We start from the raw sequence: 16,431 nt of genomic DNA on the forward strand, positions 1-16,431 counted from the left end.
TATAGCACTTTCACAGTATCATCTTTTAAGATATGAAATAGCTCAGCTGGAATTCCATCACCTACACTAGCTTTGTTCATAGCAATGCTTCCTAAGGCCCATCTGACTTCACACTCCAGGATGTCTGGCTCTAGATGAATGACTGCACCATCATGGTTATCTGAGTCTCTAAGACCTTTTTTGTACAGTTCTTCTGTGTATTCTTGCCACCTCTTCTTAATCGCTTCTGCTTCTATTAGGTCATTACCATTTCTGTCCTTTATTGTGTCCATCTTTGCATGAACTATTCCCTTGATAACTCTCATTTTCTTGACAAGGTCTATACAATAAATAAGCAAATATAAATGTAATATACATGAATGACTGGAATGCATTTGAATTTACATCTTGCATGCCTTATAGCTCATAAATTTTCTCCTACTAAAGTGTCTCTGACTTTTTATTCATCTTAAAGAGAATTTTCTGAAATATCTCCCTGAAGTATATCCTGTGCAATAGGTCCTTTTTGTGTAGATCTCTTCAGATAAATAAGATCTCATATTTTTAGTTAGCTAAGACTTTTTCCTTTTAGCAATGAATAAATTTTGAAATATATCAGATGGAATTTTGTATTTCATTGGATGATCATACAATTTTAGTCTGTTAAAATGGTGAATTATAGTAATAGATTTTCAATTATTAAAGCAAACTTCCATTGGCATAGACTCTAATCAAGATGTATCATCTCTTTACATGCTGTTAAGTTTATTTTGTTTAGAGTTTCTGCTTCATTATGAGTGAGTGTTCATTCTTTTTCCTTGAGTTTTGTATCCATGCTATTCTATATCAAACAATAAATTTTAATTGGAGATTAAAAGTGTAAATTTCTTCTTCTTCACACCTTGCACCATAGGGACTCCACTGTAGATGATTTTGGATATGGGATTTGTCTGTGCTTCCTGAGGGGATTTGGCATTAACTTTTTAGATAGTTTGGAGGTGAGTAGTAAAAGGTAACCTGCGTCTTTTGCATCTCCTGCATTGGCAGGCAGGAGTTTTACCACTGGCATTATACGGGCTTCCCTAAAACGTAATGAATGAATAACAAATCAATACGCACCACGCTAACTTTGACAAAGAGAAATACCCACCCAAACTTCAGGCAGGTAATAAAAGATTGTTGTTAAATTGTAAGGTAAGACATCTTTTGTGGGAAAAGAAAATTTGCAACAGATTTATTTGAAATTAAATTATTATTCAATTTAGAATATTGTTTCATAGTACATTTTAAGTATAAAAATTATACTTTATATTCTAAAATTAAAATAAATTCAAATTCAACATACAGTTATTTAATATGTTCAGAGATTAAAACTAACATAGATACACGACAGGTCACATGATAATGTTTGGTAATTATAACAGAAATAATTGGTTCAAAGATCTTTTGTTCTATTTTATTTGATTGAAAAAGGGAGGAACTTCTCCAGATGTTTACGTGCTATCTACAGCAGCACCATGAACAGCAGCTCATCCACTGCTGCAGCCATGCAGCTCTGCTATGAGCACCTGAACGGATCCTGTGTGAAAATCCCCTACTCACCAGCTCCCCGCCTCATCCTGTACACAGTGTTCAGCTTTGGAGCTGTGCTGGCTGTATTTGGAAACCTCTTGGTAATGATTTCCATTCTCCACTTCAAGCAGCTGCATTCTCCAACCAATTTCTTGATCGCCTCCCTGGCCTGTGCAGACTTCTTGGTGGGAGTGACTGTGATGCCCTTCAGCACAGTGAGGTCCGTGGAGAGCTGCTGGTACTTTGGGGAAATTTACTGTAAATTTCACACTTGTTTTGATGGGTCATTCTGTTATGCTTCCATCTACCACTTGTGCTTTATCTCTCTGGACAGGTATATTGCGATCACTGATCCCCTGGTCTATCCAACCAGGTTCACTGTGTCTGTTTCTGGCATGTGTATTGCCTTCTCCTGGCTCTTTTCAATTATTTATTCTTTTTCCCTTCTTGGCACAGGAGCAAATGCAGCTGGACTGGAGGATCTAGTAAGTGCTCTCACCTGTGTGGGAGGCTGTCAATTTGCAGTGAATCAGAGTTGGGTATTAGTGAATTTCATTTTATTCTTCATTCCCACCCTTGTGATGATAGTTCTTTACTCCAATGTTTTCCTCATCGCTAAACAACAGGCTAGAAAAATTGAGAATCTGAGCAGTAAGACTGGGCGATGCTCAGACAGCTACCAAGACAGAGTGGCCAAGAGGGAGAGAAAGGCAGCAAGAACCCTGGGCGTCGCAGTGCTGGCGTTTCTCATCTCCTGGCTGCCTTACTTCCTGGATTCCATCATTGACGCCTTCCTAGGTTTCATCACTCCCACATATGTTTATGAAATACTGGTTTGGATTGCTTATTATAACTCAGCTATGAACCCCTTGATTTATGCGTTCTTTTATCCTTGGTTTCGAAAAGCCATCAAACTCATTGTCACTGGCAAAGTCTTGAGAGAGAATTCTTCAACAGTAAATTTATTTTCTGGGTAAGTCTACATTTTAGATGGAGGAATTGACAGTAGATTCACAGTGAACACATGCTGGGTAGAAAATTTAGTCATATGTGTTTCTAATGTAAAATAAATTATGCTTCAAATTTGACCCAAACACTTAAATTCAGCTTCATCATTCTTTGGTAGATATAACATAAAACCCTGTATGTAATGGAAACAGCATGACCTTGGAGCCAGAAACATGGCAATTTAACACCGATCTTGGGCTGCTTCTGCTCTCTGAACTTCACTGTATGTCCCTAGTTAATAACCTCTCCTTTGTAGCATTCTTGAGAAAATTTAAAAGAATGTATAAAGAAAGTGAAAGTTGTTTGGTCATGTCTGACTCTTTGCCACCCCATGAACTATATACAGTCCATCGAACTCTCCAGGTCAAAATACTGAAGTGGGTAGCCTTTCCCTTCTCCAGGGGATCTTCCCAACCCAGGGATTGAACCCAGGTCTCCCGCATTGCAGGTGGATTCTTTACCAACTGAGCCATGAGGGAAGCCCAAGAATACTGGAATGGGGAGCCTATCCCTTCTCCAGTGGATCTTCCCTACCCAGGAATCAAACCAGGGTCTCCTGCAGATTCTTTACCAACTGAGCTATCCGAGAAGCCAAAAAGAATGTACATGTTGATGTATGGCAAAACCAATACAATATTGTAAAGTAATTAACCTCCAATTGAAATAAATAAATGTAAAAATAAATAAAAAAGAAAAAAACTACTATGTTTTCATTATTCTAAATCCCCCCTTTTATTGCTTTAGTCCTTGGTTATCACTTCTTTTTATATTTTCATGATTGCAATATTTTTCCATTAAAATGTACATGCAGCTGGGGAATACTCAGAGACATCCTGGCTCAGGGAGGGCAAAGTAGTGACTCTGCACAGTCAGGTGTTCAGATTTGTGATCCAGAAATATGATCTCAGAGTCAGGTAAAATCAACCCAGAAAGAGTGACTATCACATCCATTTAATTCTTTACTATGGGAAAGGTGATTAGTGTCATTAATAGTATTTGCTTATTCAGTAAGCTTCTTTGTACTGATTAACTCTACTCCTACAATTTCATTTCGGTTCAGAAATTTTACCAGTTAACATATGCTTAGAACATGGTTTTAAGACTGTCACTCATTACTGTATTTTATCTTAAATTAATTTAATACTTGTTCACTTTTGCATTGTACCAAAATATCATCTTTAAAACATTTATTTTATTAAAGTATAGTGATTAAATGTGCCAAAATTATTTATAAGTGCTTTCAATGATTCACATGAAATGTCCAAATTAAAAAACACCCAAAAGAATAGAAAAGTGAAATGAAGGAGATAAATGATGATAGAAATGGCAACCCACTCCAGTATTCTTGCCTGGAGAATCCCAGAGACAGACGAGCCTAGTGGGCTGCCATCTATGGGGTTGCACAGAGTCGGACACAACTGAAGTGACTTAGCAGCAGCAGCAGAGAGGCTGGTAAACATATTTTGTGTGACCCACAGATTTGAAACTGAATTAATTTAAGCAACTCACATTGGATAAGTTAAGCTATTCACTTCGTATAACATTCACCAGCTTTTCAGACATGAAGACTTGTTCTGGGTCTTAAGATTGAAGCGTGCTGTGTGTCCCATGCACTGAGTGAGTTAATTGTTTGATTCTCTTCTAACTTTTGGTTTGTTGTAATCAGACATCAAAATTTTAAAATCAGAGCATCATATCTTTGGGGCAAGCCTGAATACATATTAAAAATATTCTTGTTATTTTTCTTCAATTTCTTGATTGATATAAACCAGAAGTATATTAGCACATCATTTCTATTGTTAAACAAACGCTTTAAGCTGGTAAGCCTTTCCTGAGACAGTGAATTTTTTCTGAATATACTATGCTTGAATGAAACGCTCTCATCTTCATTTTATGATTAAAGATGATTCAGATAATTTAAAGGCACCCTAGACTGCTTAGTATTAGTTTATACACAACTCTTCCAACACTGAAAATCATCAATTTATTTTGATTTAGTGCTTTCAATATAGTAACTTTCTCTAATCCTGTGCCACAAGCTATAGAGAAATCATATTGACCATTTTAAAAATAGAAAAAGCTACAAAGTGCTTACAAAATCTGCTGAATATCTTGAAACTTCTGGATTCAAATAAGCACTTCTAACATCTAGTTTAGTACTTTTATACTTGTCTTTCCATTTTTTAAGTCACTTTCACATATATTTAACAAATGATTTAATTTTATTCCTTTCTTTCCCAGATCAACATATCATTCTATTTTGGTAAATATTTCATATCTTTCTTTCTAAAAACACAAGCTTCTGCTCATTTATGTGCGTGAGTATATAAAAGAAATAATTCTTTATGCATCATAGTGGTTATTGTGATATGCAAATTACAGACACTTCACACTTATTTTGTGGTTATTGGGATGTACCTCTGGAAAGAGCATCTCTCTCTGTCAGACATTTGGAGATGAAATCAGAGACAGAAAAATTCGCACACCAAGAAAATCAAGCTGATCAGTTTCTTGGCCATTCAATTGTTAGTCTGCTATGATAAATGTACAAAATAATAAAACTGAAGGTGACTTTGAGATGATCTATTCTGAACCATCCCTTTAAAATAATTAAGTAATTTAAAAATTTTCTTGGCTGCACTGCATGGCTTACAGAATCTCAGTTAGCCCATCAAGTTTTGAACCCAGGCCATGGAAGTGAAAGCATTGAATCCTAACCACTGAACCACCAGGGAACTCCCCATATTTAAATTTTTTAACAGAGAAGCTCATAATTTAATATTTTTCATAATGGACATATAAATTGAACATCTTTAAGCTACACAATTTGATAAGTTTTGACATTTGTAGACATCTATAAAATCATCACCAAAATCAAGACTGAACATACCTATCTCCTCAAAGTTTCTTCATGTTCTTTGTAATGTCCTTCCTGCTCATCCCTGCACACTCAACCCTCTTCCATCCCCAGGCAGCCACTGATCAGCTTTATGTCACTCTATACTAGTTTGTACTTCTAGCATTTTATATAAATACATTTATACATTATATATACTCATTTTTGTCTGAATTATTTTACTCAGTATAGTAATTTGGAGAATAATCCATGTCAAAGCATGAATCAGTATTTTAGTCTTTTTTCTTTGTGATGGAGTAGCATTTCACTGTGTGAATTGAGCACAACTTATTTATTCATCTCACCTGTTGACTGAAGTTTGGTTTGAACCATCCCTTTCTAGATGCAGGTCACAACTTAAGTACTTGAGCAAGATAGCCAGAGTCTCGTGAATTCACAGAAGGGGGCTTGGCCACCCTCCAGGAGGTGTCTGGCTGGATTGGGCCTTGCTACTTTCATCCCCTCCTCCCCCTGGTCTTGGCACAAGGTCTCCTTTCTAAGAATTGCCTCACCTCTACTCCCTTAGATGTGGTTTGCCTGGTTCTAATGATCCATGACCATCTGATTCTTGCTCTGTTTTATACTAATGCAAATTTTATTTATAAATTTATGTTATATAATCATGTGTTATATTAATTAAAAATTAATATAATAAAATGTTTGTTATATTGTGAAAGGTGAAAAAATCAGTCAGTTGTGTCTGACTATTTGCAACCCCAAGGACTGTAACCCACCAGGCTCCTCTGCCCATGCAATTCTCCAGGCAAGAATACAGTGGGTAGCCATTTCCATCTCCAGGTGATATTTCTGACCCAGGGATTGAACTGGGTCTCCTCCTTTACCATCTGAGCCACCATATTGTATATTATAGTATATAGAAATGCATACTATATGTAATTATCCATTATAGACTACTTCTTATTTGAGCCAGAAGGAGAAGAGGGTGACAGAGATGAGACGGTTGGATGGCATCACTGATTCATTGGACACGAACTTGGGCAAACTCTGGGAAACAATGAGGGATAGAGAAGTCTGGCTTGCTGCAGTCCCTGGGGTCATGAAGTGTTGGGCATGACTTGGCAATGAACAGCAACAATTCCAAAAAGTTTTTAAAAATTTTATAGGATTTCAATTATAGTTTTAATTTTCACAAGAGTTATGTTTCCAAAAATAAATTATCTTGCAACTTCAGAAACATAACTCCATTGTCTTCTTGGGTCTAGTGTACTGAGGAGAAGCTTGGTCCCAGTATGGTATTCATTCCATTTTCATAGACTAGTTCTCTCTGGCCTTCATCCCTAGGAACTTTTAAGAACTTCTCCTTATATTTGTTTATATTTAGTGCCTCTATTTTTGGTTTTGTTTTGTCTCTTTGTAGTTGGTAGACATTTACATTTGGAGTTTAGATTCTTTAGCCCAGAGAAAACTTTCTCTAGGATCAATCTTATTATTTTCTTGTGCTCATTCTTCAGTTGCTTTTTTCTGGGATTAAGAATTTCTCCCAGGTCCTATGGAAAGAATATTTATCTTACCTTTCTTATAAATTTTCACTGTGTTTAATGTGGGTTGTATTTTCTGTACCTAGGGTTTTCCATCTGTTTGACCCTATCTCATTTTTATCTTTCAGAGATACACTTTAGGGCATCTTACTGGGATTTCAGAAGTAAGTAAATTATTGGCTCACTTATCTTGACAGGGCTAATCTTCAGATGGTATGTACCAATTCAACCATTCCATTGTGAAAATAATGAAACGCTTAAATACTGCTTGGTAAATATCTGTTGACCTGAGCCTCCTACACCTCTCAAGCCTTGACATGATCCAACAATGAAAGATCAAATGGAAAGAAAAAGTGAGTGTCTCCACAGATTAACTACCTCTCAAAAGAGCATCCTTTCTGACCAGCCAGTGCTCGTGTCTTAGCAGATTGATTTTTTCATGTTTTGAAATGTCAGCCCTAAATACTGACCCAGAAATCAAATGGTCATTTTTTGAAGAGCACTTCATCAACAGTAAATTTACTTCTGATGATCAAAACTTAAATAGGGGAAAATTAAGAATGTACTCAGAAGTACCGAGTGATTATTTAAATAATTATTATTTACTTTCTAAGAAATAAATGAGATTTCTGAAAATGTATAATGAGATGATGGGAAGAAGTTTTCAAATTATTCAGGAAAAGCATGAAAGAACAGAACTCTAGTCATTAACTTCATCCTTCCTTCTAATCTGATTAGGAAGTCTGGCCCATCGAATATGTCACTAGATTTGGGACAGTCGGAACTTGGTGAATCTTAAACATAAAACAGCTTTACCATTTATCTCCTAAAGCAGGCAAATCTACTCTATTGATTCTCCCTTCCCCACATTTTAAGAACATTCTGGGAAGGTATTACTATTTTCCATTCAATTTCCAAAATTTATGAAGTCATGATAAGGTCTTTATAATTCACACTAAAACTTTAAAATCAAATCCAGTTAAGTAATCTTATCTTTTCTACCCCAGTCAGTGCCATCCAGGCCTAGGCCTCTTCCTCTCACTCCCAGTTTCTGCTTGGAGCCCCAACCACCCTCCAGGATGGAACAAGAATAAAGAGTATTAATAAAGAGATGAAAACTGTGTTCTCATGCCTTGTAGTGTCAGGGTATTAATGACCTATGTCTTGATTGTGGCAGAAGTCCAACTGCAGGCTCAGTGATGAGGTATACATGTAACTTCTTTTGGGGGAATCCACCCACTGTTCAGTTCCCTAATGTGGGGTGAACCCCCCCAGCTAACCTCTCTTGACTTCTCCTTAGAATCTCTCCAGGCAGACTTTTCTTCTGGGGTCCTTTGTTCAGGAAACTACTCCAGTGAAGAAGGTACTGGCAAGATGATTCAATCTTGATTGCCTCTTTAAATCTACTTCTTCAATTGCATGCTGACCTGCTGGGAGCTAGCATGGGGAATCCCGCCCATGGCAAAGGTCATGAGGAAGGGGGCCTGGCAAAAGGCAAAGGCTGAGATCAGGCCTCAGGGGTACCCCTGGATTTTTCTGAGCATCTACCCCCAAAACCAGAGTCTGCCTGCTTTATTGTACTGTGCTTTCCACTCTTCTGACATAACAGGGGGCTATTCCCAACCACCTTCTGGAAAGAGTTAACTTAGAGCTCCAGTTAACAGTCTCCTGCATATAAACGGAGTGTCTCAGCTCAAACCCCTCTGATGGCTCTCTAACTTGCCTGACAGTTAGAGACTTTTACAACTTGTGATCATTTACAGCCCTTCAACCGCGAGAGGCAAGCAGCTTAAAGCATCTTAAAGATATAGAGCCTTTTCTAAAAAGCTAAAAATTATATTGGTGATGGGTTTCACTGTTGCGTCAATGACTGCTGCCAGGCCTCCATATTCTTTATCTTTTAGGCACCTGGAGGATATTAATCAATGTAATTGGGATATAGAAAAAGGAATATAGTAGTTTTGATGTTAGCAACACTAGACTTTTGAGTTAACGAACTTTCTCTTTGTTATAAATCACTGTAATCCTCTTTCCTTGTTATAAGTTGTTGTGTCCTTGCTATATAAGAATGTAACTTTATTTAGTACTTTCTGAGAATGGCACCAGACTTTGGAAAGAACAACACTTTTAAGGCAAATAAGTTTTCTGGTTGACAGACCCTTATCAGTAAAGGGCGGTAAAATGCTAATAGGCCTCCTGGCCAGAAGATGATGTAAATCACCTAAGACTTGTGTATACAGCTAGGTATGCAGAAAGAAAGCCTGGTCTCGATAAGAGTCAGGGCTGTTGATGCTGCATAACTTTGTATTGTCCATTGATCTCTATGTACAGCCTAAAGTATAAAAAGCTTTTCTGGACAATAAAGGATGGACCAGTTTCTCGGGCCAATTCCTGGAAAGACTGGTTCCCCTGTGTCTTTTTTTCTTTCTTACTCTCTTTTCTGGCTGATTCCCATCTGGGGCATAGAGGCTAGCCGTATCTACTTATTTGCTCGGGCTTCTAAGACCCACGCGAGAGGGAGCCCAAGGCGGGGCACCCTCCGCTATTCAAGCAGGCACCTGTGGCCCTATGTAGACGGTTCAAGTCCCTTGTCTCAGGGCTTTATTGGCTTTCTATGTAAACCAAGGAATACATCCTCTTTCTCTCCTCTATTCTCTTAACTGCAAACTCTTTCCTTATCTCTCTCTAAATCTGTATATCTCTTTCGCCACGCTGTCCCCGCTTCTAATTACCCTGGATCCACCGGGGCTGGACCCTGGCACTGACCTACTCTGTGTTTGTGCAAAGCAGTGCGTGCATGCTAAATCGCCTCAGTTGTGCTTGACTCTCTGCGACCCTATAGACTGTAGCCCACTAGTCTCATCTGTCTGTGGGATTCTCCAGGCAAGAATATTGGAGTGGGTTGCCATGCCCTTCTACAAGGGTTTTTTCCCACCCAGGGATTGAACCTGAGTCTCTTACATCTCCTGCATTGGCAGGTGGGTTCTTCACCGCTAACATCACCTGGGAAGCCATGTTAAGCAGAGGAAAGTAGAAATGGAGAGGGATGGCCAGGAGGAGAAATGGGCCAGTGGGGAGAGAAGACCATACTGTCAATGATTCAGGTGCCAAAGATGCATCAGTTTCATGAGGTCTGGAGACTAGTGGAAGCCAGGCTGATTTGGCCCTTCCTCAGGCCTCCCACTTCAGGGTATGTCAGGCATCTGTGACATATCCCATAGGACTTGAGGAGGATGCTGAGAAAGGCCAAACCAGCACTGATAACAAGGATGAGGCACCTGGGGTGGGAATGCCTCCTGCAGGGACGCCTGCAGTCCCCAGATATGCAATGCAGGAGTGGGACACTGTTAGAAGGCTCATACACAGAGGTCGTGACCACTAAATGAAGGTTACAAGGAACCAAATTGGGCACAGAATGATTGTGCTCTTTTTCTTCTACTCTCTTCTTCTCTCTATGGGCTAGAGCAGAAAAGGAGGGTGGGATAAGGAATAAATGACCCGACATGCTGTTTCCCTAAAATCCAGAGTTTTAAACTTAGGCTTAGCTAGTCTGGGTTCAATGAGAATGCAGATACTCGATTTGATAGAGATCATGGTTTTAAATTAGTGTAGATCAAAATGGAAATTTTTAACACTCAGAGTGACTGGACAGCTCTGGGATCTGCCTGAAATCTAATGAAGGGATAAAAAAGAAGATATGTTAGAGCACACTGGGCTGTGATGGGAGAGAATATAATTTTGTACTGTTTCTCACCCCCAAAATATTCCATAAGCAGTTGTATACATTTCTAAGAAAATACTCGTTAGATACAAATGGATTGTATGGTGAATCTAGGTGAGAACTGATTCAGTTAGGCACCAACTTGAAGAATTGCTTAGACTGTAAATTAGATATATTGATCAAAGTGGCCATGCCAAGGGCTGTTTATTTATAGTTTAACACTCTGAGCCTGCTTTGTGTTTGGTTACCTCTTGACTCTAATCCAAAGAGACAAGAGTACAAAATATGTTTCTCTCCTTCTCATCAGCAAGCTTCCGAGTTTGGGCACTGGAAAGACCACAGAGCATCATTAACGCATCTTTCTCCCACTTTCATCATAACTAAGGAATATCTCACATTCTTAGCCATTGGGAAATTTGTTTATTAAACAGACCTTAATTTGAGGAATGTCTTAGAGAAGTTGGAAGCCTGTAAACAAAGGTCCCATGTAGATATAAGACTGAAAACTGTAGATGATGCAAGACAAGCAAAGTTTGACTCCAAATGCTGCCTAGTGTTAGTCTATAACCCCTTGAGAAACGTGACTGCTGCCTAATCTTGATCTTTATTTGATGCAAATGCATTTACTTAAGATGGTCTTATGAAGGCCTTAGGAAGAGCCTCCAATTTACCTCTCATCTCAACATGACTCGAGTTCTCTTTGGGGGCTAACCCCGAAGATGAACGTGTAAAAGAACCTAGATTCCTGTAATACACTTCAGTTCAGTTCATTTCAGTTCAGTCACTCAGTTGTGTCCAACTCTTTGAGACCCCATAAACTGCAGCACACCAGGCCTCCCTGTCCATCACTAACTCCAGGAGTCCACCCAAACCCATGTCCATTGTGTTGGTGATGCCAGCCAACCATCTCATCCTCTGTTGTCCCCTTCTCCTCCTGCCCTCAATCTTTTCCAGCATTAGGGTCTTTTCAAATGAGTCAGCTCTTTGCATCAGGTGGCCAAAGTATTGGAGTTTCAGCTCAACATCAGTCCTTCCAATGAACACCCTGAACTGATCTCCTTTAGGATGGACTGGTTGGATCTCCTTGCAGTCCAAGGGACTCTCAAGAGTCTTCTCCAACACCACAATTCAAAAGCATCAATTCTTCTGCACTCAGCTTTCTTTATAGTCCAACTTTCACATCCATACATGACTACTGGAAAAACCATAGCCTTGACTAGACAGACCTCTGTGGGCAAAGTAATGTCTGCTTTTTAATATGCTGTCTAGGTTGGTCATAACTTTCCTTCCAAGGAGTAAGCATCTTTTAATTTCATGGCTGCAATCACCATCCGCAGTGATTTTGGAGCCCCAAAAGATAAAGTCAGCCACTGTGTCCACTGTTTCCCCATCTATTTGCCATGAAGGAATGGAACTGGATGACATGATCTTAGTTTTCTGAATGTTGAGCTTTAAGCCAACTTTTTCACTCTCTTCTTTCACTTTCATCAAGAGGCTTCAGAGTTGTAGCGAAAAAAAAAAGCCAAAAAATGCAGGACAATTCTTCCCTTTTTATAGTAGATGTTTCACATTGCTTTTTCTATGCAGCTGGTTTCTTGGACTTCTCCTTCCCTTGGAGCATGTCAAGTTTATTACCACTTATTGTTACTTCACTGAGTGTAATGTTTGGAATTGACCAGTGTTGCCCTGGCTTGTCTGAGGGGCATAATAAAAGGCTTACCTGCTGAAAACACTACCTTTGCTATTAAACATACTAATGTTAGGAAACTGGTTCCTGGAAACTTGGTCTTCAGAAATTAAAAAATTGAAAAAAATTAGGGGAACCAATAGATAATTACCCAATTTTAACTTGCCAAATAAAGATAAATAGCAATAATAACTGTGGGAACAATGTTCATGCCCTTTCCCATAATTTTATTAAAGTGTTTTAATACTAAAAATTAGGAACAACATAATCTAAGAAGAAACAACAGTCTTGTAAATTGAATAAATTTTCCATTATGAGACACGTGCCTCATTGTTCTGTTTTTTTTTCTCATTTTTTCCTTCTGACCAATGAAAAGTTTGCCATAGTTCAGCACTGATTCCCAGACTGGCATTTCAACATAACTGAATTAAGATTAAAAGACAGTATTACAAAGAGTAAATACTGAGATATAACTGTACAGTTTGCATATTTCCTTCTATGCAGGTTCTCTGTAACTTTTAGGAACTTTGTCTTCACCTGAGGACTCTGCTCTTCGGTGGCAGAGCAAATGAAGTGGCAACCTCTGTATTCCTCATGGTGGTGGAGCATTCACCCTCCATCCTCCCCAACCCCCCAAGGTCATTACACTGTACCAGTCTTGCCTCTCTCCAATACTGTCAACACATCCTTCTTTCTATTTTTGCTCCTTAATTTTAATACCCAGCACTCTGTCATTCTCTCTAGTCCTACCCTAAGTATTTATCATGTTTAAAACATAAACACTTGCTATATTAAGTACTATACCATGTGCTTTAGAAATGTTTGCCTCAATAATCATCACAGTAAGCCTCCAATGAAGCTAGTATTATTATCCCCATTTCACAGTTGAGAATACTAAAGCCTAGGAGGTTACAAAGTTGGGGAGAGTCTGGAGACAGTCCTAGGCAGACTGAGCGGACTCTGTGTTCTGTCCACATGCTAAAGCTGCCTCCATAAAATCCTTTCCTTTCAGGATATCAACACCATGCTACCTCAGTTGTAACCTAGGACTTATAATCTGCAAGCTACAATTTTATTTGAAACCCTTGGGACTTCTGGAAATTGGATTTTTTTTTTTAACTGAAAAAGGCACATCTGTCAAATATTTTGAACGTACTAGTGAAGTATGTGAAGCATTTGTCATCAACGCTATTATCTCCGCACCAAAGCATGAACCTTCAGAAGGGCTGGTCAGAAATAAACATTAGAAATAACTTCATGTCAGTGTTTGTCACCAAATTAATCAGACACTAACTTCCAATATTTTTGCTTTTGGAATTTCAGGATGTGGACTTGTGCCCAAACCTGAAATCTCTCCAATTTGGGTGTATGATCCCTGACACCTGCCTTTCAGTCTCACTAGCTCTAGAAAGCCAGCTATTAGTCACGCCACCTCTCACTTTCTCTCACTTTACGTTCATCACTTGCTTCCTCACCCGCCTTAAATATCAGCAATCATCCTTCTAATCATTCCTTAAACATTCAAGTTGGAAGAAAAGATTCTGCACTTGTTTTATTTTGTTAATGATTATCTATCAGCTATCAAGTGCTTTACCATACTATGTTACTGGTTACTATATAGTAACTCAGCTCCAACTATAAGTTAAGTCCTTTTCCCACCTTATCCAACTCATACAGCTCTATATGGAGGTAATATTATTCTCATATTAGGGGTGAAAACTCTGCAGCTGGAAGAGGTTATGGAAGTTGTCCAAGGTCACAAAGCCAGGATTTGTCCTCAGCACTTTCTGATTCATACCCCTGTGCAATGATTTTCTAGAGACTGCCTTCCCGTATTAGAAGATGAGATCTCCCTCATCTTATACCCAACACATCTACTATTACTGTTTATCACTTTTCAAGAATTGACATATAGAGCAGAAATGAAACACAAATAGAAGTTAGAAGAATGACTCTTGGTAGCTTCCACAGCTTCTGAATACAGCTTCTGATTAATGTTAAAGAGGAAGAGTTGTAGGATCTTAAAGTACTGCTACCAAAAAAAAAAGTTTTAAGCACTTTAACAACAATGAGATATAACTCCTAAAATATTTACATCACTTTAAAATATGGTCTCTTAACTCTTCCCATGCAGCTACTATTTAATTTCATTTGGTAAGAAGATAGTATATCAGAGATTCATACTGAAAAGATAGTCACCTAAAATGAAAGAAATAAACACATAAACCTAACCCAAATGTATAGATAAGAATAGAGAATTATATGGTAATGTCAATTTTCATATATTTATTTCATCACAAATATTGAAATTCTAGAGGCAAATTATAAATTAGATCTCCCTTACACACACACTCTCCATTATACATAAAGTTAGACCTTGTATAAGCACACAGAGGTATATATAAAATATATATGGGGGGCATATTGCATATGCTGTTTTATAATTTGGGTTACAGTTTTCTGGTTTTGTTTTGAGTCAAAAAATAAATTGTGGTTGCCTTTTTATGTGAACTGATACAGAACTTCTAAGTGCTTTTTATCGGCTTTGTAACATTCTATTGCATAGTGGACCATATTTACTTAATTTATCCCACATCGATCTACATTTTTCTCCAGTTAGTAATCGAGAGGTATACAATGAATATCCTTATCATGTTTGGTTACTTGCCTGACTCTTGCCTTAGGATTACTGGCCAGAAACAGAATTATTCAGTCAAGTGACATACATAATTTGAAATTTTATGTAAATATCTTAATCCTTCTCAGAAAGAAAATACTAAATTATATTTCCCTTAAATGTATATAAGCATGCTCAGCTCTCATGAGAGTGCTCGTTTCCCACAATCTAATTATTAATAGATATTATTGTCATATAAAGTTTGTCATTTTGCAATCTGAAACTCTATTACATTTTTTAGCATTATTTGATTATTTGCACACTTGACCTTTTAATGTATTTATTAGCCCCATCTCTGTAAAACTGCATATTTATTTGTTTAGTGGGATGTTTGTCTCTCCCTGTCTGTTTTGTGAAAGGCTTTTACATTTTCTTAAACTTCCCAGACCAGAAATTGATCCCCTACATTGGAAATATGAAGTTTTAACCACTGGACCACCAGAGAAATGCAAGCTTTTACATTTTCAAGTTACTAACACTTTCTTCATCATGTGTGCCACCAATACCTTCTAAGTTTGTCTTTTTTTCTTTGTCATGGCTCTATTTTTTTTTTTGAAGTTTAAAAATGTAGTACATATTTTCTGTTCTGATTCCACCAATCCAAACTATAAAAGCTATGCCATCTTCTAGCCTTCTAACATCTGGAAGAAAACAGTTTTGGTTTTGTGAACTACATGAGGCAAACTACTTAAGACTTTTTCAAGAAATTTTATACCACATCAACATTTCTAAATTATCCATTTTTCCTAATAACATGAATGACAGTGTCATTTTTATCATGGACAATGTATAAACTCGAAAGAAATAAAATAAATGACAGGAAATTGCCTTCTGTCAACTAGAGGTTAGGTTTGTTTAACTAGAAGTTAAAACAAAAAACCTCACGGAATAAGAAAACTATTACATAAAATGATAACTACTATTACAGTAATTTCACCATTTGTCCACAGTTTTTCCCACAGTTACAAAATATTCCAGTAAATGTAAAATATGAGCATTGCATTGAGATTGAAATGGATGATGTGTGGGGCTAGAGCCCTTTAGGACGTCCAGAAATACCAGAATTCCAGAAAAAAGCTGCTCACAATGAAAGTAAACTGAGTCCAAAGAAAGACAAGGAGTACATGGCATTAACAGGGAACATGGAACAAGGAAACTTTTGAAAGTAAAGAAGAGTAAGCTTGTTAGAAAAGGCATGACAGGTAATCAAGGCCTGAAGAGAGAAATAATTAACTGACAGAATAGGGTGGTACTCAGATTTTAGGAAAATAGAAAATATGACCGCTGTGTCAACCATTAGTTAAGAAATATATTTCTATCAGATGCTCAAGGATGTTCACATCACCAAGAAGGTAAAGTATAAACGTGATGCTACTGAAACTGAGGTACCGT

The 16,431-nt window shown here is 37.8% G+C and overlaps 1 protein-coding gene across 1 annotated transcript; it reads left to right on the forward strand.

Moving 5' to 3' along the window:
- Positions 1-1,496: 1,496 nt before the first annotated feature.
- LOC101118960 (trace amine-associated receptor 7a-like) lies at positions 1,497-2,528 on the forward strand. The gene has a single exon (XM_012183325.5). The coding sequence runs from the start codon at positions 1,497-1,499 to the stop codon at positions 2,526-2,528; it is 1,032 nt and encodes a 343-aa protein (XP_012038715.4).
- The last annotated feature ends 13,903 nt before the right edge of the window (positions 2,529-16,431 follow it).

Source organism: Ovis aries, chromosome 8 (assembly GCF_016772045.2).
Source record: "Ovis aries strain OAR_USU_Benz2616 breed Rambouillet chromosome 8, ARS-UI_Ramb_v3.0, whole genome shotgun sequence".
Classification (NCBI taxonomy): Eukaryota; Metazoa; Chordata; class Mammalia; order Artiodactyla; family Bovidae; genus Ovis; species Ovis aries.

What these genes read in the sequence shown, in the direction of transcription:
- LOC101118960 (XM_012183325.5), top strand. Translation starts at nt 1,497, where the DNA reads ATGAACAGCAGCTCATCCACTGCTGCAGCCATGCAGCTCTGCTATGAG.